General features: G+C 38.6%; 1 protein-coding gene across 2 annotated transcripts in view; it reads right to left on the reverse strand.

Annotated features, from left to right (window-relative positions):
- PSTPIP2 (proline-serine-threonine phosphatase interacting protein 2) overlaps positions 1 to 27755 on the reverse strand; it is a 77816-nt gene that overhangs the window by 22107 nt on the left and 27954 nt on the right. For both annotated transcript variants that reach the window (XR_009180963.1, XM_004484699.5), the window contains exons 3-6: positions 24256 to 24333; positions 11064 to 11098; positions 7299 to 7405; positions 967 to 1029 (exon numbers count right to left, since the gene is read on the reverse strand). Coding sequence is in view for 1 of the 2 variants with exons in the window: in XM_004484699.5 (XP_004484756.1) it covers positions 967 to 1029; positions 7299 to 7405; positions 11064 to 11098; positions 24256 to 24333 (283 nt within the window). In the remaining variant the exon portion in view is untranslated. The remainder of the gene's footprint in view (positions 1 to 966; positions 1030 to 7298; positions 7406 to 11063; positions 11099 to 24255; positions 24334 to 27755) is intronic.

Here is a 27755-nt window from a genome sequence, read left to right on the forward strand (position 1 = left end):
GCCTTTGCAGCTCCTTCACCTGCTTTTGCAGCTGAGCTTTGCATTATGGAAAGAACAGAGGTCCCTGAAGCTACTAAACCAGGCACCACTTCACTAAAAGGAGGCTCTTCTGTAGATTTTTCTCAGTTGTCTTCACATATGGATAAGGCTTTTGTTTTAATTGTGAGAAAGCTTGCCCCAGTCTGCTTCAAAATGTAAAAAGTCTGGTAAAAATCTGTATCATCTAACACTATTTCTGCATTCCACTGACATCATTCCCTTTTTATAAATTGTTTATGGGGTAATCTGTATAAAAGAAAAACACATTGCAGCAGAACAGACTGCATATCCCATCAGCATTGGTGACTTGTTCTTTTTGGACCAGGTAACTGAATGTCATGTCATAGTCATATCTTGATGATTTTTCTGTCCAAAGATGGAGTCATAGATGTTCCCAAAACAGAATTCATTATACCCAGAGTTTAACAGATTCATGACAAGCAAGAGTGAAATCCATAGCAACTTATATTAGATTGGTTTTAAGCATTTTTTATAAATTACTTGAAGGATAACAGGCTTTCACACTTTGCAGATATCTTAAAATAGAAGGGGTACTCCGTAAAAAAATAAAGAATCAAGATTCAAAATTGTCACAGAAAAGAAGTACAAATCCAACAAGATAAATGACATCATAGAGTATACATGCTTTTGTGTCCTTGCCTGAAATATTTAAATCAACTTGCTACATTTCCTTAGGTTAGAGAAAGATAACATCGCTGTGTTTCCACTATCTAGTTTCATCCTCAATCTTTCCAAGGCCTTACAAAAGAAGAAAAGACAAACCATTAAAAGTTGTTTTGTCTAAAATGCTGCATTAATCAATAATAATATCATTGAAATGTTATTTGAGTAGTAATATGTTCCTATATACCATAGGATTTCAGAAAACATCTCCATTACAAAAAATAATAATAAAATGTGACTTACATCCATGGTTTTCTTGAATTGTAAGCTCTTTTGCTTATGGGCAGCATCCATTACAAGCTCTGTCTGTGAAGAAAGACAGAAACATATGCTATTAATAATAAAAACAAATTATTATTAATACCAGCTAATTGTGATTGAGGGCTAAGTACCTGACAAGGATTAGCTCAATTATTATACATATAGCCCAGAAGGTGTGCTATTTATTACTGCAGCTTAGAGATGCTAAACAATTTGCCCCAGGTCTTAGAGCTGTTTGGTTAATGGTGGGGCTCACCTTTGAACTTGGGCAATTTGACCCCAGAGCTGAACTCCCAGCCACAAGACTCACTGATCACCTTAGAACAATCCGTTCAATAAATCTGGAATCAGGGAACTTTGGTTTTAGAAAGTGTAACGGTTTGATATGGCTATGAATTTTCCAAAAATAGATATTGTATTATGTTTGTAATCTGGTCTATTACTGGGTATGATTGGGTTATGATTAGGGCTTTGATTGGGCCACGTCATTAGGGCATCCAGCCCTAACCCTTCGTGGGTGGGGACTCGGAGATAAAAGGCATGGCAAAGGACAGAGTTGAAACTTTTGATGGAAGCGTTTTTGTGTTTTTTTGCTTTTTTTAAAAGATATATTTATTTCTCTCCCCTTCCCCCCGCCCCCCAGTTGTCTGCTCTCTGTGTCCATTTGCTGTGCGTTCTTCTGTGACCACTTCTATCCTTATCAGCGGCACTGGGAATCAGTGTTTCTTTTGCACTGGGAATCTGTGTTTCTTTTTGTTGCGTCACCTTGTTGTGTCAGCTCTCCGTGTGTGCGGGGCCATTCTTGGGCAGGCTGAACTTTCCTTCGCGCTGGGTGGCTCTCCTCATGGGGCACACTCCTTGCACGTGGGGCTCCCCTACGCAGGGGACACCCCTGCGTGGCAGGGCACTCCTGCGCACATCAGTGCTGCGCATGGGCCAGCTCCACATGGGTCAAGGAGGCCCGGGGTTTGAACCACAGACCTCCCATGTAGTAGGCGGACACCCTATCCATTGGGCCAAGTCCACTTCCCTGGAAGGGTTTTTGATGCAGGAACTTTGATGTTGGAGCCCTAAGCTGGAGTCCTGGGGAAACAGAAGCAAGCCCTGGGAAGAGAGGACCTGAGCCAGGAGAAGAACACAGAGGAATAGAAACAGCTCCTTAGACATGGCAGAAACCCCAGGGAGAGAGACAGAGCCATTCACCTGATAGTCTACAGCTGACCTTGTGGAGAAAACAGAGGAGCTGAGTCCAGAGGAACCCAGGAAGCCTGAACCCTTGCAGATGTCGGCAGCCATCTTGCTCCAACACATGAATATAGACTTTGGTGAGGGAATTAACTTATGCTTTATGGCCTGGTATCTGTAAGCTCCTACCCCAAATAAATACCCTTTATAAAAACCAACCAATTTCTGGTATTTTGCATTAGCACCCCTTTGGCTGACTAATACAGGAAGATATTTTAAAACTTTTGTTAATGTATCATTTATATTTTTAAAAGGGTGGTTAATCTCTACATTTATGTCAGCACAGTTAATAGAAATGCAAAAACATTCACTTCTGTGATACATGTCAATGACATGCCCTTAGCCAACAAGTTGCCCAGGCAGTATGAAGGGAAGAAATGTTTGTAGGGCAGCTAAGAGAAGCTGTTCTGCTTCTCTTTACTCCATTTAATTTAGGGAAGGTAATCTCTGTCACACTCACTTGGGAGCAATTTCTTTGCGTGGTTGTGATGTTAATACTTTTATTCGTCAAAAAAAAAAATGGTGCTAATAATAAAAATGTACCTCAGACTTAGTAGTTGCCACTTATCAGCACTTATGTACTAAGCAGTTTTTATGCATCAAATACTGTGAATACTATTATCCCCATTTTCTTGATAATAAACTGAAGTCGATTAATTTGCTCAAAATAACACAGCCAGCAACTATAGAGTTGATATTTGAATCCAGGAGCCTGATGCTAGTGTTCTTGCTCCTAATCAAGACTCTAAACTATCATTATCCTTATGATAGCTCTCTAAAACCAAAGGAAAGTATAAAATACCGAGAGGTAATAATTCAAAATGAGCAATGACATTGCTTTTGTGCAAAAAAATGATATAGAACAAAATAAAAATATTAAAAATGAGATTCAAATGTGATTTCTCTTTCTTCTGGGTACATAAAATTAAGTTTTGTCTACTACCACATATGGCAGTTTGAAGCTTTCATGGCTCGCAGAAAATCCTGTTTTTAAAGCTAATCCAAGGAGGCAGAATAGCTCAATGGAAGAATTCCTGCCTAGCATACATAAGATCCCTGGTTCGATTCCTGGGTCTTCCTTGGGAATTGATCCACCAGGATAAAGCTAATCTAATCCTGTGTGTGTATAAACCTATTGTAGGTGGGACCTTTTGATTAAATTATTTCAGTTAAGGGCTTTTGGTTAGATTGTGTGACCCAGGGTGCATCTTAATCCTCTTACTGGAGTCCTTTATAAACAGAGGATTAAAAGGTTCCAAAAAAGAAAACAGAGCAAAGCTGCAGAGACTGAAGAACCCAGAAGTTGAGAGAGAAGGCCCTGGGAACAAGAAGTTGGAATTAGCCAAACAAGGAAGCTGAGAGGAAACCACTTTTGCCAGAAACTGAAAGCAATGAGGCCTGTGGAGAGACAAGGAAACACTACCATGTGCCTGCTTGTTCACAGTTGCAGCTCAGGAGAAAGGATCTCCTGATGATGCCTTGATTTGGACACTTTCATGACCTCAGAACTGTAAGCTTTTAACCTAATAAATCCCCATTATAAAAGCCAATCCATTTCTCATATATTGCTCCCAGGAGCTTTTAGCAAACTAAAACACCGTATCAGTAACAAACAACATGGTTGGATGAATTTTCAAGATATCTGGATAGAATATTTGGGATGGTCTCACTTCAAATATGAGCTTTGTGGAGTATGCAAAATTCCCCTGGGGAAGTCTTAAGCAGCCCTTGCAGAACCGGGCAGTCACCTTTAGCCCAGCACAAGTGAGGGACAAAGAAGAGGCCATGCACCTGCCGTGGGGAGAGAACATGGAGATACCAAACAGGACTCATATATCCATGAGGCCACCACAGGTAAATACACGGGCAGATCCTTAGTTCACTAAAGCATCTATGTCACTCTGCCAGGAGAAGGAGCAGGGTTTATTTGTTTAATAATGGTTCTTGCTTTTCCCAGAGTACATGGAACAGGTCAGTTGGTAATGTTGGTCTATTCAAGAGTCCTTCTGGTCTGAATATACACATTACCACTCTTCTGGTTGGCAGCTGCTCTTATTTTATAGCCTGTGGCCAAGGTCAGGCCTCCTTATCTCCAAGTTCTACCTAACAGGTGGATGCAAAGTTCCACCATTAGCCAAACCTTTTCACTTCATATCATTCCTCCCTCTGTCTTCAGGGATTCCCGGCATTTGAAAGTTGGCAGGCTCCTTAGGCAGCAGCAGTCCAACTCTCTAAACCTGACTGATGTGACCCCCGGGGCCTACGAGGTAAAATGCTTTGCTCAGTTTAGCTCTGTCTGCTACACCACCCTGATTTATGTCTCCTCATGTCTATGTTCACTTAAAAGTTGACCTACTCATGGCAAACCCAGGTAGGGCAAGGGCTCTCTTTCACAGCTCGCTGGGGAAAGGTTTCTTAGAGGGCTCTGAAACTTTCTGCTTAGACCAAGTCCAAGAGAAATCTGATTGTGTTCTATTACTGATAACATAAAGGAGTACAAAGACATAATCACACCTGCTATTGAGAGAGGGGAAGCATGGGGGAGGGGAAGAAGAAAATATTTGCAAATGACCCAAATGACTCTGAGTAAATTATTGAAATAGCTGCTTAGTGGGACCATTTGCCTGTTTACCTGCACTCAGCCTGTATTCTGAAAACTGGAAGTGTCACTGTCTGTAACCAAGGAGGTTCCTTTCTTCAGAGATGGCTATACTGGCAGCACAAAGTTCCACTGTGATCATCCCAATCCTAGACGAGGTGGTAAAACAGATGGTGGGTACTGGAGGAGACAGCAACTGAACATGGGCTGACTCTGCCATCCAAAGGACTTCTGGGCCAAGGAAGGAACCTCAGCAGCCTCAAACATCAACAACTTGAGACCCTCCCTAACCTGCCAACCACAAGCCTCGTCTCTTACTGTCTCATCTGTAACTTCCATTCTCCTGGTTTTAGCTTCATTGTCATTTTTCCCAGGATGACTTTCCTAGCCCCATAGATGAGGTTAGGTGTCCCCATTGTATGTTTAGGTGGCACCTTCACTTCTCCATGCATAGAAGGCTGATGATACTTTATCCTGATTACTTCTGTCTTGCCCATCTCTCTGGCTATGCTCCAAGCTTAGTGAGGGAAGGATGACCATGTTTAATATTGTTCACCATCCTCAGGAAACATTAGAGGAATAAGTGGACATGCCATAAACATTCTGTCTGACCAGCTATACCATCCTACCCTTACCTCCTGCATTCTGTTTATGAAAAGAAACCAACTGATGGCTTCCTTGATTAGTGGAAATGGCTTGGTTTCCAAGAAGTGAAAGACCAAAGCATGCAAGGTTTGACCAGTGAAAATGAGAAGTTAGCATTGACACATTATCTCCAAAAGTTTGATTTTTTAAAACAGTATCTAAATACGGAAGTGGTAAACACCCAGAGTTTATTGTGACACAAGAAATTACAAATTTATTATTAAACAGTGGACTTCTCAAAGCAAGTCCTGAAGGTATTTTCCTGCTGAGAGAGTACAGAGAATATAGAGAACTTGGGTGAAAGTAGTGGATTCAGCAAGGGCTACTCTATTGCTCAACAGAATTTATAGAGTGTTCTTTTAGCTATAAGAATTCAGTCTTTGCAACTTTTTAGGAGGGGAACTTTCAGAGGCCTTGTGAAATTAACAAAACTTTCCATGAGATGACTTAGGGCTACCAAGGGCACTTTAAGACATGAAGAATGACTCTCCTCCACTCTTAGTGGGAATTGTGTGTGTACAGACTCATTATCTAAGGCATTTTGTTTTTGAAAAACTGTAATTCCCTTAGAGATGAGTAAAGCTTTTAGCCAAAAAGAGCTTGACCACGCAATGGGTTTAACATGCATGCTATTTCTGCTCTGAAAAAGTGCTTAAGAAAAAGAATAAAAGAGAAAAAAAAATACTAAAAAAAAAAGTTCTTAGGACCAGATACACTCTAAAACCAGATTTCTGAAGCTTGAGAGTGTACGTGAACGCTCCATAAATGTTAATTCCCTCATGAGTGCAGTTTATGAAATGGGAAAACTGTGGTATGCTAAGAGCAGGTCATGAAAAATAATGTAAATGCAGTTACTGGACATTGTGTGTCTTCCCATGGCCCACGGGGTGGACTGGGAGAGAGTGTAACTTAAATGTGGACCATTGACCATGTGGTGCAGCAGTGCTCAGAGATGTGTTCACCAAGTGCAGTGAGTGTCTCATGATGTTGGAGGAGGTTGTTGTTGTGGGAGGAGTGGGGTGAGGGGAGTGGGGGGGTATATGGGGACCTCATATTTTTTTAATGTAACATTAAAAAATAAAGACAAAAAAAATAGTTAAGCAAAATAAAAAAATGTAAAAAAGAAAAATGATGTAAAACAGTCAGTCTCTTAGGATACTGCGACCCACCCCAGATACCAAGTGGCCACCAAAAGGAAACTGGAGCTTGACCCTGACTTAGAACCACAGGCAAAGGTCCTGAGACTGACAGAAGGGTAACACTGGCCTTAGCAGCTGGCTGTTCATTGTATACACACACTGCGGACAACCACCTTGGAGACAGGAAAGGTTTCCAGAGGGACCCTTGAGAAGGAGGAAGGATGTCGCCAAAAGTCATGCAGGCCAGTCCAGAGAGACCTGGGTGGGAGTCGTTTGATATCAGAGTGAAGAGCTGGCCTTCCCTTACTGCCATGTCCAGGTGGGGAAGTGTAGTCTGGGGACGCTTCCAGCTCAGAAGTGCTAGACTTTACTGAAGACATAAGGAATTCCCTTTCCAGTCACAGTTTGAAGAGTAGCAGAAGATATGAAAAGAAGAAGAAAGCAGGTTGGACCACTGAATCCTGACAGAATTTTAAAAAGGAGAACTGGCCTGGGGTGCAGAAATGGGTACAAAGGCATAACTATCTAGATTAAGTTTCCACATGGTTCCCCATTAAAGAACTCATAGGTTAGAAGAGCAAGGCTGCAAGATGGCAGGAACTGAGCTGAGGAGTTTAAATGAACAAACAAGCCTGAGATTTTCTGCAAGAAGAAAGGCAACATCTTAGCACATATGCAAGTCTAACCTTCTTCCGTTGTAGCTTTTGCTTTTCCCTGAATTCTTCCATCTTCCTGGCCTCTTCTCTTAGCGTCTGTGCAAGCTGAATATGACATTGAGCCACATTGTCTACTTCTGCAAAAAGAATTCAGAAAAGATTCAATAAGCAAGGTCTACATGTATCTGAATTCTAATATACAAAATTGCATCAAAATCCTGAAACAAATGGTAAAATTAACATCACTTAATTCAGTCACCAACATTTATTGAGCCCCTCTCTATGCCAGTATTCCACTGGCCACCAAAACCAATGCTAAAAAGTCTTGAGCCTAGCCTCCTACCACTCACTATCCAGGCTCACCTAGTACTCATGCACTCATTCAACAGGTATTTATTGACCGAGTGCCTGCTCAGGGCTGAAGAGAAAAACAGCCAAGAACCCCATGCACATGGAGCTTACCTCCTAGGAGACATTACTAAACCTGCTGCCATTTCACATTTGATCCTTGCTTCTTAGATGACCTCTAAGGTCCTTTCCATCTCTTAACATCTCATGAGCCTGAGAGTTTATAAGAAAGTTCATATACCAAAAGGCTACCAATAGTTGTCTATGGGTAGAAAGATAATTGGGGATTTTCCCCTTATTTTCTCAGATTTTTACAATGATCATTGCTTACCTTTATAATGGAAAAATAAATTTTATTTTATCTGTTCTAAAAACATACCAAAGCATGGCATTAAAGACAAAAAGACTGACAGATATGATCTAAGGAAAAAATTTAACCTTGTATGTGCCAAAATAACCTTGAACAAGGTTAGAAGATAACCACAAACTGGAAAAACATTGGCAATTTATATAACAAAGACTAAATAGCTATATGAAAAGAGTTTTGAAGAGTAGATGTGGTTCAAGTAGTTGAGTGCCTGCCTTCCACATGGGAGGTCCCAGGTTCAGTTCTCAGTACCTCCTAAAGAAGACGAGCAGACATCAAGCAAAAGTAAGCAGACATCAAGCAAAAACAATGAGCAGACAATGAGAAAAAACAATGAGCAATGAGTGAAAAAAATAAAAATGAGCAGGGAGTGGATGCAGTTCAAGCAGTTGGGCACCCACCTCCCACGTGGGAGGTCCCAGGTTCAGTTCCCAGTGCTTCATAAAAAAGAAACAGACAATGAGCGAAAAAGCAACAAGCAAACAACAAGCAAAAACAATGAAAAAACAGCAAGGGAGCCATCTCAGGTAGTGGGGTAGGGAGAGACTAGCAAATTAAAACGAATTAAAAAAAAAAAAAGTTGGGTGTGGATGTAGTTCAGTGATTAAGCACCTGCCTCACATGTACAAGGCCCTGGGTTCAATCCCTGATACCTCCTTTAAAAAAAAAGTTTTCACAAATCAAAAGGGAAAATACATATTCCCGTATTTTTTTTAAAAACTGGTTAAAGGGAAAACAGATGTGGCTCAACCAATTGGGCTCCCATCTACCATTTGGGAGGCCCTGGGTTCGCTTCCCAGGCCCTCCTTGTGAAGGCAAGCTGGCCCGCGCCCATGGAGAGCTGACAGCCCACGCCCATGCAGAGCTGGCGCAGCAAGATTACGCAACAAAGGGAGACAAGCAGACACAGAAGAGCACACAGCAAATGGACACAGAGAGCAGGCAGCAAGCAAGCAGCAAGGTGGGGGGGGATAAATAAATTGAAAAATAAAATCTTGAAAAAAAACATAAAACTGGTTAAAGAACATGAAATTCACACACCAAAAACTGGGTACAAATGGCCAATAAATACTTGAAAATATATTCAGCCTTACAAGTATTGAAAGAAATAGGAAAGTGAGTGTGGCTCAACTGATAAGAGTGTTCGTCTACCATGTGGAGGGTCCAGGATTCGATCCCCAGGGCCTCCTGACCGATGTGGTAAGCTGGCCCACATGCAGTGCTGCTGTGCACAAGGAGTGCCATGCCGTGAAGGGGAGGCCCCACACGGGGTGCCCCATGCGCAAGGTGTGCGCCCCTCAAGGAGACCGCCCTGTGTGAAAAAAAGCGCAGCCAGCCTAGGGGTGGCGCCGCACACATGGAGAGCTGACACAACAAAAAAGACGCAGATTCCCAGTGCCGCCTGATAACGCAAGCGAATGCAGAAGAACACACAATGAATGGACACAGAGAGCAAACAATGGGGGGGGGGGGTTGTGGGAGGAAGGGGAGAGAAATAAATAAAATAAATTTTTTAAAAAAGAAAGAAACAATTCTAGAACCCAGAAATATATTGTTTTGTATCTTTTAGTTTGGCGACATTTTTTAGCATGTCAGTTCTTGGTATTGGCAAGTATGGAGAGAAATGGCACCAAGAGTGGGGGAGAATATCAGTATAACCTTTCTGGATGAAAATTGATAATACAAATTTTAAAAACTTAATGTAAAAGAATGAAGCATAAATAAAAAATATATTTTTAAAAAGTAAACAAACAAAAGAGTGAGGCAGATCTATATGAACTGAAATGGAAAAGTACCTATATTATTGAATAAAAAAATTGTAGAACAATATGTATCACAGGTTATCATTAAATAAAAACTCACTCATATCTCTATATGTATGTGTGTGACCATGATTTAGAGAGAGAGACAGAGAGAATTGTAAATATATAGATAAAAGGTCTAGAAGGAAATACACCAAACTGATGGCAGTGGTTACACTGTGGAAGGCAGTGAAACTTAGATTGGAAAAAAATGAGACTTTTTTTTCCTCTACACACTTCTGAGTTGTTTTAATAATTTATAATAAGCACATATCAATTTTTAATTTTAAAAACAATTTTAAACCATAAGCTTTGACCCCACTCTATAGATTCTGAACCACTGACATAATATAATCCTTTTTATATGAATCAACATATACACAAGTATATATATATATGCTTAACTATTAAAATGTCTAGAGATATAGTCACCATTAACAGTACTTTTCTCTTAGAAGTAGAAGTTCGGGTATTCATGAACTTCTTTATAGTTATTTGAATTTTGAATTTTGAGTCCATATACTGTTTTCATAAGAAAATAAAACTATTTTTGAGAAAAAGTAAGTCAAAAGCAAAAATGTATAGTTTGTAATTCAGCCATCAGCTTTTAATCTAGTTCTGATTACTCTAATGTGATGGATAACCAGAAGGTGGGAAAGCCACCATAAGGTCCTGGCACTGGGCCATCCTCCTCAAAACTTCGGGCTTTAAAGGGTCTTGTCCAGTTCTAATCCTCTCAGGCCTCTTATCAGAAAATGCCTCTCAGGCTTTCTGTTCCCCAAAACACTTGGTACTTCCATGCTACAGATTTTAACAAAGCATGGTATATAATATCTGCACTTAAAGTGTTTCAATAGTCAGCTGAGTGGCTCCAGGCCTTGGTAAATGTTGGTTGAATAAACATTTATCTAATCTTCTCCATAGAAAGGATCCCCTTCCCTCTTTATTCATGAATGGAAACAATTCTCAAGGTAGGGACACCATGTCTCCCCCTGCCTCTGCATCTTCCTTATCTTCACAGCAAGGCCAAGTCTGGGCGGCCTGAGGAACCACTAGCATGATGCCCACTCAAGTGTCAGAACCACGGCTCCAAGTCAAACACACCATCATGGGCAGGTGTAAGAGTTCCCAACTCATTTCAGCTCCACAAAGCTATTTCTCACCTTAGGAGCGCACTAATTTTTTCATGTGATATGGAATCGATGTTCAAATTAAAACCCACCTTTGATGACAGACACAGCTTGCCAAAGGCAGAAATACACTCTAAAAATCACTTACGCTGCTTGAAGACGTCAAGGGCCCTCTTCAGGGTGCTAAAAATAAACACAAATACCATTTCAATTCTGGAAATTGTCTGTGCAGTCTTACTATAATGCTTTTGCAAGCTTCTCTCTGCCCATATCTTAATTTACAGCCTACAGACCTATCTTTACAGTTGAACTTGAGAGCGCAGCAAAATATCAAGAGTTATATGATATAGTTTCGTCATTCTTAGGCTCTCAGTCTCAGGCACAAACATTATAAATTCTTCACTGTCTGCCTGGGTTGGGCAACATGCCAAATCTGTTTTTCATTTTCCCCAATGATAACACAAGAATCATGGTTCTTTTCTCATAAGAATACTATTCATTCGTTAAAATATGGCAATTAGAAATATGAATACAAGGCAGTAAAGAAATGATTCAAATTCTAATTCCTGGTCACTTCCTTTTTCATTCATTCCATCAATCATTATATATTACTGAACATAAACTATGGACCAGGTAATTCAATGGTTCAAGACAGTATCATCAAGACAGTTCATAGAGTCTAATGGAGGAGACAGATTATAAATAAATTTTATTAGTTTTCTATTGGTACATTAAAAAAAAAAAAACCGCAAACTTGGCAGCTTAAGACAATAGTGTCCATACATGGCTTAGATGGGTCCGGTATTAGATGAGTCTCACAAAACTGCAATCAAAGTATTGGAGAAGCTGTGTTCTCATCTAGAGGATTAGCTAAGGAAATATCTGCTTCTAGGCTCACTCAAGTTGCCAGAATTCATTCCCTTGTGGCAGTAGGACCAAGGGTTCCAGCTTCTTGCTGGCCATCAGCTGGAGGCTGTTCTCAACTCCTAGAGCTTCCATGCAGTTCCTAGGGGTCCAGTGGGCTTTCCCAACATGGCCATGTACTTCACTGAGGCATCAAAGAGAGTCTCGAGAAGAGTCCGTTGGCAAATTGACTCTTACATTACATAATGTAATCATGTGAGGGACATCCCATCACTTGTGCAATACTGTTTTGGTTGAAAGCAAGTCACAGGTCTCACCCACACACAAGAGGAGATGATAATGCAAAGGTTTGAATACCAGGCAGGGTCGTGGGGGACCACCTTAGAGTCTGTCTGCTGCAAAAATAATAGTCAAATACGTGATTTAAGCATAATTGTGAAGAGTGCTAGTAAGACATAGTATGGGAAGCTCTGGGAGCATCTGACAAGGTGACCCAAGCTGACCCTTTCTATGTTCTTGAGGGAAATTTGCCTGTCTCAATGGTGTCAAGGTGGTTATAACTCAAAAACAAGTTAGGGAGCAGATGTGGCTCAAGTGGTTGAGTGCCTGTATCCCACATGGGAGGTCCCAAGTTCAATTCCCAGTGCCTCCTAGAAAAAAACAAAAGCAAACAAGGAAAACAAATGAAAAAACCAACTCAGGGGAGCCAATGTGGCCTGGTGGTTGAGTGCCAGCTTCCCACATATGAGGTCCCGGGGGTTCAATCCCCAGTCCCCATACCTCAAAAATAAAACAAAACAAAAAACAAGTTAGGCAGCATTCCCTCATTTTTCTGTTCTCTAGGGGTATGTCTATTTTTGTCTAAACTTTCAAATTTATTGGTATAAGTTTATATTATTCTCATATTTTTAATCTGCTATATTTATAGTTATATCCTCTCTCATTCCTAGTAAGGTTTACCTATTCTCTCTTTCCCATCAATCTTATGAGAGATTTATCAATTTTATTAATTCCATTTTTAAATGTTTTGACATTTTGATCTATTTATATTGCATCATCATTTTCTATTTCATTAACTTCTGCTTTGATCTTTATTTCCTCCTTTCTACTTTCTTTGGTTCCGTTATTTTTTCTTTTTTTTTTTTAATATTTATTTTTTGTTTCTCTCCCCTCCCCCCTCCTCCCCACCCCCCAACCCCAGCTGTCTGTTCTCTGTGTCCATTTGCTGCATGCTCTTCTTTTGTCCACTTCTGTTGTTGTCAGCGGCATGGGAATCTGAGTCTCTTTTTGTTGCATCATCTTGCTGCATCAGCTCTCCATGTGTGCAGAACCATTCTTGGGCAGGCTGCACTTTCTTTCGCACTGGGCAGCTCTCCTTACGGGGTGCACTACTTGCACGTGGGGCTCCCCTTCGCGGGAGACACCTCTGCATGGCAGGGCACTCCTTGCGTGCATCAGCACTGCGCATGGGCCAGCTCCACACGGGTCAAGGAGGCCCGAGGTTTGAACCACAGACCTCCCATGTAGTAGGCAGATGCCCTATCCATTGGGCCAAGGCCGCTTCCCTGTTATTCTTTTTCTAACTTAGGTTTTGCGCTTAGCCCATTAATTTTCAGCCTTTCCTGTACTAGCAATTTTTATACTAAAAAGTTTTATTCTATATGTATTGGAAAATCTCTTTTTAGACTTATCTAGAAAATATAATTATCTATTTATCTTGTGCACACAAAAATAGAAAATATAAGGTAAAATGCATTGGCTAAGTCATTCCTAAAATTTCACATACAGAACCTTACTCTCTGAATCACTTTTTGAATCAAACTCATCCATGTCCACATTTTTCACTCAATATCATCCTTTGCACTATCAAGGGCATTAGAGGTACAGCATTTCTTTAAAAGGGTTCATGTATTAATTCTTGGGTTTTTTTTCCCATGCCATTGACAACAAATCCACAGGTTTGAAGCTGGTATTTTCTTTAAAAAAAAAAATCAATTTTATTGATAATTAATAAAGCATAAATTCATTCAAAGTGTATAATCAATCGCATTTAGTATAATCACATTCATCACTTCAATCATTAGAGCATTTTCATTATTTCAATAATAATAACCAAAATACAGATAAACAAGAAAATTCTTCACCTCTCAATCTTTCTGTTTCCCCTGTTGTACAAAGCTGCTCTTTCTGGCTATTCTTGCACACTTATTTATTTATTTATTAAGTGGTTTTATTGAGATATAGTTGCATACCATATGATCTATCCAAAGTGAAAAATCAATAGCTTTTAGTATAATCACAATGTTATGCATTCATCATCAAACATTTTTTAAACCATTTCATTATTCCAAAAAGAAAAATTCCACACTCCTCAGCATGCCTTCCTCAGTCCTACATAACCACTAATCTAATTTCATCTTTATAAATTTATTTATTTATATTTTATATAAATGGAATCATACAAAATGTTATGCAATGTATTTAGTTCATAGTAGTACAATCATACATTATTTGCCCTTTTGTGTCTGATTTGCTTCATTCAACATAATGTCCTTCAGATTCATCCATGTTGTCATATATGTTACAACTTCATTTCTTCTTACAGCTGCGTAATATTCCATCATGGAAGCTGGCACTTTCTTGATCTTACTAGGTAGTCAACAGTTTTAGTTTCCTAGGGCGCATCAGCAAATACCATGAGTTTCCTTAAACAATGGGACTTTATTAGCTTACAGTTTTTGTTTGTTTTTAAACAAATCATTTTTATTGATATTAATAAAGCATACAATTCATCCAAAGTGTACAAGTAGTATTTGGTATAACCACATAGTTGTACATTCATCACTTCAATCATTATTAGAGCATTTTCATTATTTTAATAATAATAAAAAACAGACATACAAATAAGAAAATTCCTCACCTCTCAATCTCTGTATGCTTCCCCCACTCTACATAGCTGGTGTTTCTGGCTTTTTGATCCAAAATACATAATCAATGGCTTTTAGAATAATCATCTCAAAAATTTTAGAACAATTTCAGTACTCCAAAAAGAAAAACCCCAGACCCCTTAGCATTCCTTCCTCAGAGCTACATATCCACTAAACTCATTTCATCTTTATAAATTGATTTATATTTACATTTCATATAAATGGAATCATACAATATGTAGTACTCTGTGTCTAGTCTCCTTCACTTAGTATAATGTTTTGTTTTGTTTTACACCTGATATTAACATTTTGTAGTATTATAATAACTTACATTTGTTCAGCTTCAAAGAAAAATGGTCTTATAAATGCATTTCTACCTATATTTATATTTCGCATAATATATTTATTTCATAATAGGGAAATCATACAGTATTTGTCCTTTTGTGTCTAGCCTGCCTCACTCAACTTAATGTCCTCCAGGTTCATCCATGTTGTCATGTTTCACAACTTCATTTCTTCTTACCGCTAGCTTGCAGTTTTGAGGCCATGAAAATATTCAAATTAATTAATCAAGGCAATGCTCTCATTCTGGAGACCAGCTGCCAGTGATCCTTGGCTCCTCTTCCGCATGGCAAGGCTCCTGATCTCTTCCTTCAGTTCTGGATTCCCTTTTGGCTTCTTGCTTCCTGTGGCACTCTCTCCCTCTCACACTTATTTATTTATTTATTGGTCTTCATTCTGTTTATAAAGGACTCCAGTGTCCCGAATGAGGTGGCCCACACCGTCACTGAAGTAGCCTCATCAAAAGGTGGGTTCAAACCCACAGGAATGGATTCAATTTAAGATCATGTTTTCCTGGGCACATACAGCTTCAACCCACCATACCAGCAGGAGTTTTATTCTTCTTCAAATGATTTTTTAAATAAAACACAGAGGGACAGCAGTTGTCTACTCACAGCACCAAAATGATAACCAAGTGTGCATGTGAACAAAAAATGGCAATTTCACAATTATTACCTGACAAATAGTAACTGGAGAATGCCATTAACTGTAAAATCCATCCCAATTTTAGATATATTTAATTTTTATATGGGTCTTAGACTTGGTGAACTATCTAAATAAAACACAGTTATCTAGATATATATTACATACTTGGGAATTTTTATTTATTCTTTCAATATAAGAAGACTATAAATTTTCTTCTCAGTATACTATGGTTGCATTCCACAAATTTTTAAGATTTATTTATTTCTTCCTACCTCCTCATTATTTGTGTTGTCTACTCTCTTTGTCTGTTCATTGTGTGCTCTCTGTATCTGCTCATCTTTTTTTAGGAGGCAGAGGGAACCAAATCAAGGACCACCCATGTGGGAGGGAGGTACCCAATTATTTGAGCCACATCTGCTCCCTGTTTGTTGTGTCTCTCATTGTGTCTCCTCATTGAGTCAACTCGTTATATCCTCTTGTTGAATCAGCTTGCTGTCTTTTTCGTTTTTTCTCTCTTTTTTGGGGAACCAAAACTGGGACCTCCCATGTGGCCAAACCGCTTAAGACACATTCACTTCCCCACAAATTTTGATACGTATCATTTCAGTTATTGTTTGGTTCTATGTACTTTTTATTTTCCATCACAATTTATTCTTTGTAGAAAGGTGATCATTTTTAAACACATTTTTTCATATATGTTTGAAAAGAATATACATTCTCCAGCTGCTTGGTGAGTTGTCCTACATATCCATATTAGGTCAAGTTTGTTAAACGTATCATTCAAACTTTCTACAACCTTCTTAGCTTTTTATCTTGATCTAATATTGAGAGAAATATAGTGGATTTGGTAATTTTCACTGTAATTCTGTACATTTTAGTTTTACCACCTCATATGCTTTCTCTTTGACCATCTTTACAGTATTTTTTCTCCTTTCTTGCATAACTTTGGATTTAGTTATTTTTCTTCTATTTCTACCACACAATAACACACACAACAAATACATACACATACATACATATTTTGTTTTTAAAAGTTACATAGCTATTTCTCTTCCTTTGGTAGTACCCTGGAATGCTTTTTATCTTGGAAATATAATGGGTATGCTAATCTGACAAAGTCTAAAATTAATCAATATTTTATTCTCCTCCTAAACAATAAAAGACCTAAGAATGCTTTGGCTCTGATCATCCTCCCTACCAAGACAAATGCTATTACTCTCCAGAATTAATATCATTGCTTTTTAAACCATTTGTTTAGATTTACCCATATTTGCCATTTTCCTTGGGCACCATTACTTCTTGTGCTTCAGACCTTTCATCTTGGGTTGCTTTCCTCCTTTCTGAAGTATATCCTTTAGAAGTCCCTTTTCTGAAGATCTGCTGATAGTTAACTTTCAATTTCTGTTTGTTTGAAGATACCCTTATTTTCCCCCTTTCTTGAAAATAGTTTCTGAGTATATAACTTCAGGTAGATTGTTATTTACTCTCAATGCTTTGAAGATACAATTCTACAGTCTCTTGTTTCATCGTTACTGTTGAAAAATCAGTTGTTACTCTAATAGATGCTCCTCAGGTAGATAATTCTTTTCTCTGGATACTTTTAGCAATTTTTTTTGTTATCTTGAATCTTACTCAGTTTGACTATGATTCATGTAATCATGAATTTCTTTTAAATTTATCATTCTTGGGAAATAGATGTGGCTCAAGCGATAGAGCTCCTGCCTACCACATGGGAGGTCCCAGGTTCGGTTCCCGGTGCTTCCTAAAGAAGAAGAGCAAGACAGCAAGCTGATATGAGGGGCAGGTGCAGCAAGCTGACACAACAAGATGATGTAACAAGACACGAGGAAAACAATGAGAGACCAACAAAGCAGGGAGTAGAGGTGGCTCAAGCAATTAGGCACCTCCCTCTCACACCGGAGGTCCCAGATTTGGCTCCCAGTGCCTCCTAAAAAAAGAAGACCAGCACCCAACAAACAGACACAGCAAATGAAAAGAATGTGGAGGTGGAGAGAAATAAGTAAATAAAATTTAAAAATAATAAATTTATCATTCTTGGTATTTGTTTTGCTTCCTGAATCCAAAGCTTTATGGCTTCCATCAATACTGAAAATTTCTCAATCTCTATAGCTTCAATTTTTTTCTCTCTCTCTTTATTGTCTGGTATCGTTTCTAGAACTCTGATTAGATATATATTAGACCTTCCCATTCTATCCTTCATGTCTCAATTTTCCTTTCCTCTTTTTTTTTTTTTTCTATAATGAATTCTGGGTGATTTCTTCATTTCTAGTTTTCTAGTTTTCTAATTCCCTCTTCAGTTGTGTTTAATTTCTTTCTTAATGTCTATTGGATTTTTTATTTTAAGTATTTTATATTTCATTTCTAAAAGTTCTATTTGGTTCTCTTTCAAAACTTCTTGGACACTTCTGACAGCCACCTTTTAATTCACTTTTCTTTAAAAATATTACAAATACTCACATTTTGGATCTATCAATTCCAGTATCTAAAATCTTTGCATGTCTATTTCTGTTATTTATTGCTTCTGCTGACTCTTACTCACAGTAACTTATTTTGTGCGTTTGCGTATTGGTTATTATAAGCTCATGCTTATTCTTTTCTTTAGAAAGGTTCTGTCATTACTTATTCCGGTTAAGGAGAGATCCCACCACCCAGGACCATTTTAAACTAAATTTTAGCCTAAGATTCTTCAGACCACTCTGAGGAAATGTGGTAAATTTAAGCTCTAAATCTTTAATAGAACAAGCTTGTAATCACAAATTTTTAGGAGATGCCCCCTACTGTTCATAGCCAAGGCTGAGGGAAGTATGGTTCTTTGATATCTTTTTTTTGAATGTTTTTTTCTTGTTTAGCCTTTAACTAAGAAGTTATTTCCATTCAGGGATCCAGGCTTTATTTGCGAATGAAGAGATAAAAAGTATGAATCCAGAGAGCTAAGTGAACACTTCTATCTTTTATCTCTGAGGATTTTCCTTACTTTCTTGATAGCAGAGCCATGCATGTATTTTTAACTATTAAAATATATTTTTAACTTGCATTTTTAAGAGCTCTACAGTAGGAAGGTTTTCCTAATATCCAGTCTGCCACACTGCGGGCATGGAAGACTATGACTTTTATTTTTCATACCTTCTCTCAATCTCTCCTTCCTCTCCTCCTTTGCCTATTTCCCCACTTCCCCTTGCCCATGGTCTTGTTCTCTCCCAGCCTACAATTCTTTAACTAAACCTTCCTTTGAAGTGACTTGGTCCTGGAAATTTTCTTAATCTTTGCTCCCTTCATGGAGGCTGACCACACTGGGCTCACTCCAGCCATTCCAGTAGGAATGGAACTTTGTGTATTCACAGTCCCCTGGCCACAGCAGCATAGGCTCATGAATCATTTTGCATACATGTATGTATATGTATATATGGCAACTTTTGCTATTTTGGAAAGTAAAAGTCTTTTTAATTTTCAGTTGGCCCCTTCTTTTACCTATCTCACTTTTACCACTCTATTTATTCCAAAAAAAAAAAGGTTCTTATTTCTCCCTGCCTTTACTCACACAAATATTTCTACCACTTATTACAAATGCATCAAGCAGAAAAACATAAATGCACATTCTCCATCCACATTACTTCTCCTATGATACAATTTCAAGGAGCACAAGTGTTCATATCCAAACAAATGCACCAACAGCCCAGAAGATGAATGAGCCTCACTGAAGAGGAGACTTATTACTGGAATTAGTGAGAAAGAAAGGTGGATACAGTAGCATAGCCCTATAGAGAGTTGTGGGGTTCAAAAGCCAGCCCCGCAGATAAATGGTCTGTTCAGCATCTGAAATCCGCACCCCCCACACCCCAAGTGATGGATTGACTAAAAGAATAATCCCATCTGCCTTTAGTTCGTCATTAGCTTTGTTCTTCTCATGTCATCACTTTATTGACATTTCCCATATTTAAAACATGATGACAATCCAGGAACAGAAACTGAGCCTTGGGGATGATGGCCTAGCAACTTTCAAACGCTCTTCTCCCTGGTGTTCTGCCTTAACTGTAGGCAAAAAATATAAATTCTACTACTCTTTTTTTTTTGTTTGAGGTACCAGGTGTGGAGGATTGAACCCTGGACCTCTGGATCTCCTACGTGGGAAGTCTCAGCACTCAACGACTGAGCCACATTGGCTTCCCTCTACCACCCTTTTAATAAGCACTTTGGTCCCATCAGAGACCCAAGCCTCTCAAACTGGCCAATGAGGTGAAGAATCCTATATTGGTAAACAAAGTCATCACTCTCACCTCGGGCCTTGTACTAAAGATGGCCTTGAAGTGTCAAAAATAGAAGTCATTTAAATATCCTTTCACTTCAAGCCTTGAAAACACAGTCCCAGATCTCATATCCTATTGTAACTTCCTCTCTGAGGTACATTCTTAGAAGGAAAACTGACTGGCTTTTATCTAGGAAGAGAAAATAATGTTAGAATCTCTCTATGAATCTCCTAAACATATATATAAGAATATAAGAGATTTTTTAATCAGATTCATTCTGATAAATACCTTTTACAAAAAAAAACACTATGTGAGATAATATGGCTATTTTCCATCACATCACCTCAAAGAGTTTTGGATATCTTCCCAAATATCTTAGACTTTATAAACATTTTTCATCAACTAACAATGAAATTATCTAAATCTGCCTTAAATGATGTGAAAATTATCTCTATTTATGCAGTTTTGACATTTGAACATGTTAATGTTTTACATATTCAAAAATAAAATTAAACCAAACAGGAAAAAGAAAACAATCCCTACAATGTTAAATAAACTGAAATAAACCTAACAATATAGGAAACTGATTACATAGTCACAGAGAAAAGAAGTATTTTGACTTTAAGATACAGGATGTTTAGTAGAATATATCCTAAGGTCAAAGGAAACTACCAAGAAATCTTAAAACTTCATTCAAAGTTTTATTGTTAGCAATTGTTACTTTGAAACTTCTTAATATATATTGTCATATAAAGCAGAGAGTTAGGCTAATATTGTCAGGAATCAGACTTTCGGTACAAAAGGAAAGAAATACAAATATAAAATAAAAAAAGTTAAGTAAAACTCTATAAAATTAAATTAGAATTCCAAATATCAATATGACTCAAGCATTTAAAATCTGTCACCTGAAACAACCTAATGCAATGACCCACCCCAGACCTAAAAGTTTTGTCTCTGAATACAATTAATCACTAAAATGAACTAGGTATTCTTGGAAAAATGGCTGATTCTGGGTCTCAGGCAGGAAACATAGAAACAGTCTGAGACATCTTATGGTAGAAAGCAAGAAAACGCTCAAAGGTTAACAGGATCAGGTCAAAAGACAAAGGAGTCAGTTTTAGTATCTCCCACTGGCCAAAGTTAGGGCAATTTGGGGTAAAAAAATAAAAATCTATGAATGTATAATAACACTTAAAATAGAGAAAGTGAAACAAAACGAACAAAAAACAACTTTCACTTGTTATCATGAATGGTAACCATTACTTTTTTTTTTTTTAAGATTTTATTTCTTTATTTCCCCCCTCACTGTTTGTGCTCACTGTCTGCTGTGTCCACTTGCTGTGTGCTCTCTGTGTCTGCTCATCTTCTCTTTAGGAGGCACTGAGAACCAAACCTGAAACCTCCCATGCGGGAGAAAGGCGCTCAATCACTTGAGCCACCTCTGCTCCCTGCTTTGTTGTTTATCTCATTGTTTCTTCTTTGTGTCTCTTGTTGCATCAGCTTGCTGCACCAGCCTGTCCTGCCAGTTGCTGTATTGCTCATCTTCTCCAGAAACCCCTGGAAACCGAACCCGGAACCTCCCATGTGGTAGGTAGGAGCTCAATCACTTGAGTCACATCTACTTCCCAATGCCTTACTTTTAACATGGTATTTAAAAGGATGGAATTAAGCACTGATCTGCCCTCCCAATATAGGAATTATTGGTTGATAAGAGAAAGCTCTTCTTTATAGGAAGAACTCAGCTATTAAATGAAGAAGAAATGCCAGATGTAGAAAACTCATCATTTTGTAAATCTAATGAAATAGCTGATTCAGGCAAAGATCATCAATGAATGTGAAGAGCTAGTGGGAACCTGGACAGTTAGTTGCATGCTGCCAAAATATTATCTCACTAGCTGGTTGTTGGGGGAGAGGGGGAATAACTTTATAATGGATGGAGAGTGTAACTTCATGATCTCTAAGAGTAGGACAACCAGGCACTCTGTACCTCATGACATAATGCATAATAGGAAGCGCACATCATTGCTCCGACAGACACTCATGCTGCCCCTAGTCTCATGCCTCTGCCCGCCTGACTGCAGAGAATCTCTGGTAGAAAGCGCTATCACACCTCATCTACATGCAGCAACAGTACATTCTCCAAAGTGAGAAAGGTTTCTCCACCTAGAAGTACAAGCCCTTTCCTGTCTCACTCTTCCCACCCCTGCACTTATGCATCATGGAATCACCTCCCAAATCAACCACCTGCACCCAAGTCCTTGTCTCAGGCTCTCCTGTGAAGGTAACCTAGATTAAGACAGCTATCTAGGAAGATTTCTAGCCGCAAATGCTTAACTTTAATCAAGCCAACTTCTAGATTACAGGAAACAAGACTGGAGGAACAAGTTAAAACAACCCACAAAAAAATCGATCGAAAATTTAAAAATATGAGACCTTTTCAGGACAACTGATTGGCTCAAATGCTTAACATTCCTTCCATTGTGTAGGCTGGGATGAGGTAGAGTCTATGTTCCCTCCCCTAAAATCCAGGTGAACTTGGCTTTAGCCAGTGGAGTATGGCAGGAGTGATGCTATGTGACTTCTGAACTGATCATTAAAGGCCAGGCAACTTCCATCTGGCTCTCTCGAAAAGCTCGGCTCTCTGGAGGCTCCCTCTTGGAATATTTCCTCTCATTCCTCAGCTGCCTTGCTGTGAGAAGCCCTAGCGCATGCAGAGACCACGTGCCTCTATTCCAGCCCCAGGCTGCAGACGTGTGTGTGTGTAGAAGACTCCAGATGAGTTCAGCCCCCACCCTTCCTGTCTTCCCAGCTGAGCTGACCTGCGGCACGAAGACAAGCTTTCCCTTGTTCAAATTCCTGACCCACAGATCCATGACCATAATAAAATGATTGTTTGGAATGGTTTGTGATAGAGGTGTTATGACTGGTACAATAACCAAATGTAATATGTGGACCTGATTTGGATCCTAGTTTGAATATGAAAGCCAGAAAATTCATTCTTCGGATATTTGGATATACAGGAGCAGTGGGTATAGAGGAGCTCATTGTACTACTCTTTTTCTTGTGTGTATGTTTACTAAACACAATATAAATTATATTAAATTATACTAGAAACAATATAAACACTTTTACAGAAAATATATTAGAGAAAAAACAAAACAGAAAAAAATGTTAAGCAAATATGGCAAATGTAAATAACTGTTAAATCTAGAGGAGGGATATAGAGAGCTCTTCATTATATTAGGCATTTTACTTTTCTGTGTGTTCTTAGGTTTTTCATTTAAAACTTCAAAAATAAATATAACCAAACAATAAACATATTGTCCTTGTACAGTCCTATATCTGAAGGTAACAACTTTTTTTTAAGCTTATATAAATATTTTAAATATTTCCCAATGTTTTCTTCCTTCTCAGTATTCTAGTATCTATCTTTCTTTGCAGTCTGGCATGTACGTGTGTGTTGCAGTATAAGCGAGAGAAGGGAAGAGGGGAGGTGACGTCCTGTTTACCCTGAGGATCTCTTGAGGTGACACAGACCTCTACAGCACAGCCAAGGATGAGTTGTGGTGAGACTGGGTCTGCAGAGAGGGCCTGAACTACTGCACCCAAATCTCACTCAACGTGCTTTTATGTTGGAGAATGATTCTAGAAACTCCCATAGGAACCGGACTGGCCACAGAATTTGCAGGGTCTGGTGCAAAATGAAAATGCGGGGCCCTTTTTCATATAAATGATTAAGAATCTTGAAACAGTGACAGCAGAAAATTAAACCATGTATGAAGCCCTTCTCACTCTAAATACCAGTTATAAATACTTCCCATGAAGCCAGCCCTGCATTTGAGGGAGTGTGTTCCTGAAGTAAGGTGCCATGTCCAGGCCATGGCTGTAGCCTCACAGTATTCAATGAATGACTGAAAAATAAGTAATTGTGGTGAGAATATAAAATAGTGCGGTCTCTCAGAGTTATCACAAAGATCTCTATGTAGTTAACACATTGTAGTATCTCTCACACACACAGTCAATGGAAGCCCCTCCACTAGACTTCTAGTATAAAATTGTATATAATATAATCCTACCTCTGAAAATGTATGCATAGAAAAGGACTTCAAGGAAATGTTCAAAAAGAATAATGGACTGTGGCTTTATAGCTTATTTTTAGTCTCTGTTCTCTTTTCTATATTTTTTACAATTGGAAACAAAGGGGGAAAAAACAAACAAACATCCTACTGGCCAATTCTGTCTGCTGAAGTGATTTATATCAGCCAGCCTGGAAACCAGAAAGAAACACAGCACCTACTTGATTTCAGACTGTCCACATGGCTTCTTTCTAGAGAGGCTGAGCAGATCTTTGCCGTATCTCTCTTCGATAGCAGCCCTAGGGGAACAGAAGAGAACGTTGTGGGTCTTTCTCAGTGCTGACTCATAGTTAAGACACACACGGCACTCCCTTGAAGGCAAAACTGTACCTTCAACAGCAGAAGCTCAGCTGTAATGCCATTCTCTAAAATAAGGAACTCCGTCTGCATAACTGAGAAGAATTGCAGAACAACCAGAAGGACTTCATCTACAAGGTGGTATTCTCCAGCTAGCGGTTCATAGCAGCAAAACTGACCATCACAAGTTAGTGCATTACAGACTAATTTTGGAAAGCTATTGCCCAAAGATGAAAAACAAATCAGTGTAAGAGATATTTTTGTAAAATGCTGTTCCCATGAGACCCAGTCCTTCTCCTATCTTCTCTAAGCATGCCCATTTACCATCTTCTAGAGTTCTTCACTCACTGTGAGTTCAAATACATAACTAAACTAGAGCAGAGAGCGGCATTTCAGAATATAAACTGCAGTTGATGGGTCTCACAAAAACATTTGATGGTCACTCCATGTTTCATGAGTTGAAAGCACCAAAAACCACCCTCCCCCTCCATGCTCTCTATTACCATCTCTCCTTTTTATCCCAGTCTCAGTTTTATCTATCCATACAATTAAGTTAAGGGGCTTTAGGCTCATCTATCCCATCTTCTTTAAGTTTTAAAAAATTATACAAGTAATAAATGAAGACATCCTCACTGCAAAAGATTCAAATAACATAAATAAAAGTATTATACAGAATAAGACATGAAAGTCCCCTTCACACCATTCCCTAATCCCACTTCTCTCCCCAGGGGCAGCCACTGTTAAGTCTGGTATATTTTTTTTTCAGTCCTTTTTCTCAGTATTTACATATACATATCTCACGTTATGTATGTACAAATATATTGTATGTACAATATATTTGTATGTACAAATATACATAATAAATAAATATGTATGTACAAATATACATAATTTTTTATCATTCTACTATTTGCTGTGATATTTTCACCTAGTAATATGCCATATAGAATTTTCCTTATCAGTACATATAGATCCACCATGTTCCTAATATGGAGATTTCTACAATACAGGGTCTCCTATTTGTTTCTGACTTTTCACTTCCTTTAAAAAAGCTAAATAAATATGTATATATATATATCCATGGGCATCTCTGAGAGTGTTTCTTTAGGAAAGAGTTCTGAGAAAGTGGATTTACTAGACCAAAGGGATGTGCACTTCAAATTATGAAAAATAGTGCCAAATTGCTCTCCAAAAAAGCCTTGTCAATGTATACTCCCACCAGTATAGGAAATCCCATTCCCAGAAATTCTCATCCACACAAGATTTTTTTTTTTTTAAAGATTTATTTATTTTTATTTAATTCCGCCCCCTCCCCCGGTTGTCTGTTCTCTGTGTCTATTTGCTGCGTCTTGTTTCTTTGTCCGCTTCTGTTGTCGTCAGCAGCACAGGAAGTGTGGGTGGTGCCATTCCTGGGCAGGCTGCACTTTCTTTCGCACTGGGCGGCTCTCCTTACGGGGCGCATTCCTTGCGCATGGGGCTCCCCTACGCGGGGGACACCCCTGCGTGCAGGGCACTCCTTGCACGCATCAGCACTGCGCATGGGCCAGCTCCACACGGGTCAAGGAGGCCCGGGGTTTGAACCGCGGACCTCCCATGTGGTAGACGGACGCCCTAAGCACTGGGCCAAGTCGTTTCCCCACACAAGATAGTAATAATCTTTTTTATTGTTACCAGTCTGGAGAGTTTTAAAAAAAGATCTCTCATTTTTATTTACATTTCCCTGATTTCTAATGAAGTTGCGCACTATTTTTTTTTTAAAGATTTATTTATTTTTCTCCCCTTTCCCCCCACCCCAGTTGTCGTTCTCTGTGTCTATTTGCTGCGTCTTCTTTGTCCACTTCTGTTGTGGTCAGCGGCACGGAAATCTAAGTTTCTTTTTTTGTTGTTGCATCATCTTGTTATGTCAGCTCTCTGTGTGTGCGGCGCCTTTCTTGGGCAGGCTGAACATGCTTTTGCGCTGGGCAGCTCTCCTTATAGGGCGCACTCCTTGCGTGCATCAGCACTGCGCATGGGCCAGCTCCACAAGAATCAAGGAGGCCCAGGGTTTGAACCATGGACCTCCCATGTGGTAGACGGACGCCCTATCCACTGGGCCAAGTCTGCTTCCCGCACACTATTTTATGTTTATTATACATTTGTATTTCTCCCTTTGTGTTACCTATCCATATCTGTCCCAATTTCTTAACTGCTTTGTCTTTTTCCTAATATTTGGTAGGAATTGCTATATATTATGGATATAAATATTTATTCTAACATATTACAAAAGTCTCTCACATTCTGTCATTTGTCTTCCCTAAGTGATGATTTTATCCATTTTATTAAAATAATACATGCCTATTTTTTTTTAAGTGAGCAAAAAGAAAAGTACAAAGAAAGCAACAAACCATCCATAGTTTCACCACCTAAAAATAATTAGTATTAACATTTGGTAATAATCTTAATGGACATTTCCTTACGCATGTAGACGGACGGATGGATAAGACATAAGTAATTTTTAAAGAATGAGACCATACTCTACATGCATTTTAAAAATAAAAATTATTATATCTGAGTTTATTCTAGTTTCACAGAAAAAAAGGTATCCAAAATGAAATTGAAGGAATTGCTGAATTTCAAATAATTACTTCTTTGACACAGGGAAAAATTGGTTCCTGAAAAATCCTTCTGCGGTTATGAAAAGTTTATAAAAATTATTAAGGCAGTTGAGACATTAATATACCATGACACCTTGTTTCAGTCTTAGATGACTGGCAGCATGCTGCGAAGGATGAGATGACCAGCACTGCTGCACTTCCACCTCTTCCCAGATATTGCTGTTTACATGATTTTTACTTCATTTCTATTTCTAACAAATTCTCTTAAAAACAATTATCTTATTTAGACAGTGTTTTAAAGATTTACTTACATGTTTGCCAATTTCTTTGTTCATTATGTCTTTGCATCTCATTTTCCTTCTGGGATTATTTTCCTTTCTGAGATACATATTTTAGAAGTTCCTTTAGAGGGGATTGTTGGTTCTAAACCCTTTCAGTTTTTATCTGAAAACATTTTTACTTCACCCTTATTCTTGTCAGGTTATTTTACTGGGTAACAATTCTTTTTTTCTGGCTGCTTTTGAGATTTTCCCCCCCTTACTGTTTAGTGGTTTTGGTTTTACTACATTTGGACAAGGTTATAATACATCCTGTTCTCCAATCATACTCCCCCTAGTTATTAAGTTTTTTTTTTTTAATATTTAAAACAGGTGTACTTTATTTTAGGAAAGTTACATCAATGTTAATTTTATTTTTTTCTTTTTTCTTTTATTATTTTTTAAAGAAGCTTTAGAGATTATAAATGTTACATTGAATATATAGGGGAGTCC

The sequence above is a fragment of the Dasypus novemcinctus genome, chromosome 16 (assembly GCF_030445035.2).
Source record: "Dasypus novemcinctus isolate mDasNov1 chromosome 16, mDasNov1.1.hap2, whole genome shotgun sequence".
Taxonomy (NCBI): domain Eukaryota; kingdom Metazoa; phylum Chordata; class Mammalia; order Cingulata; family Dasypodidae; genus Dasypus; species Dasypus novemcinctus.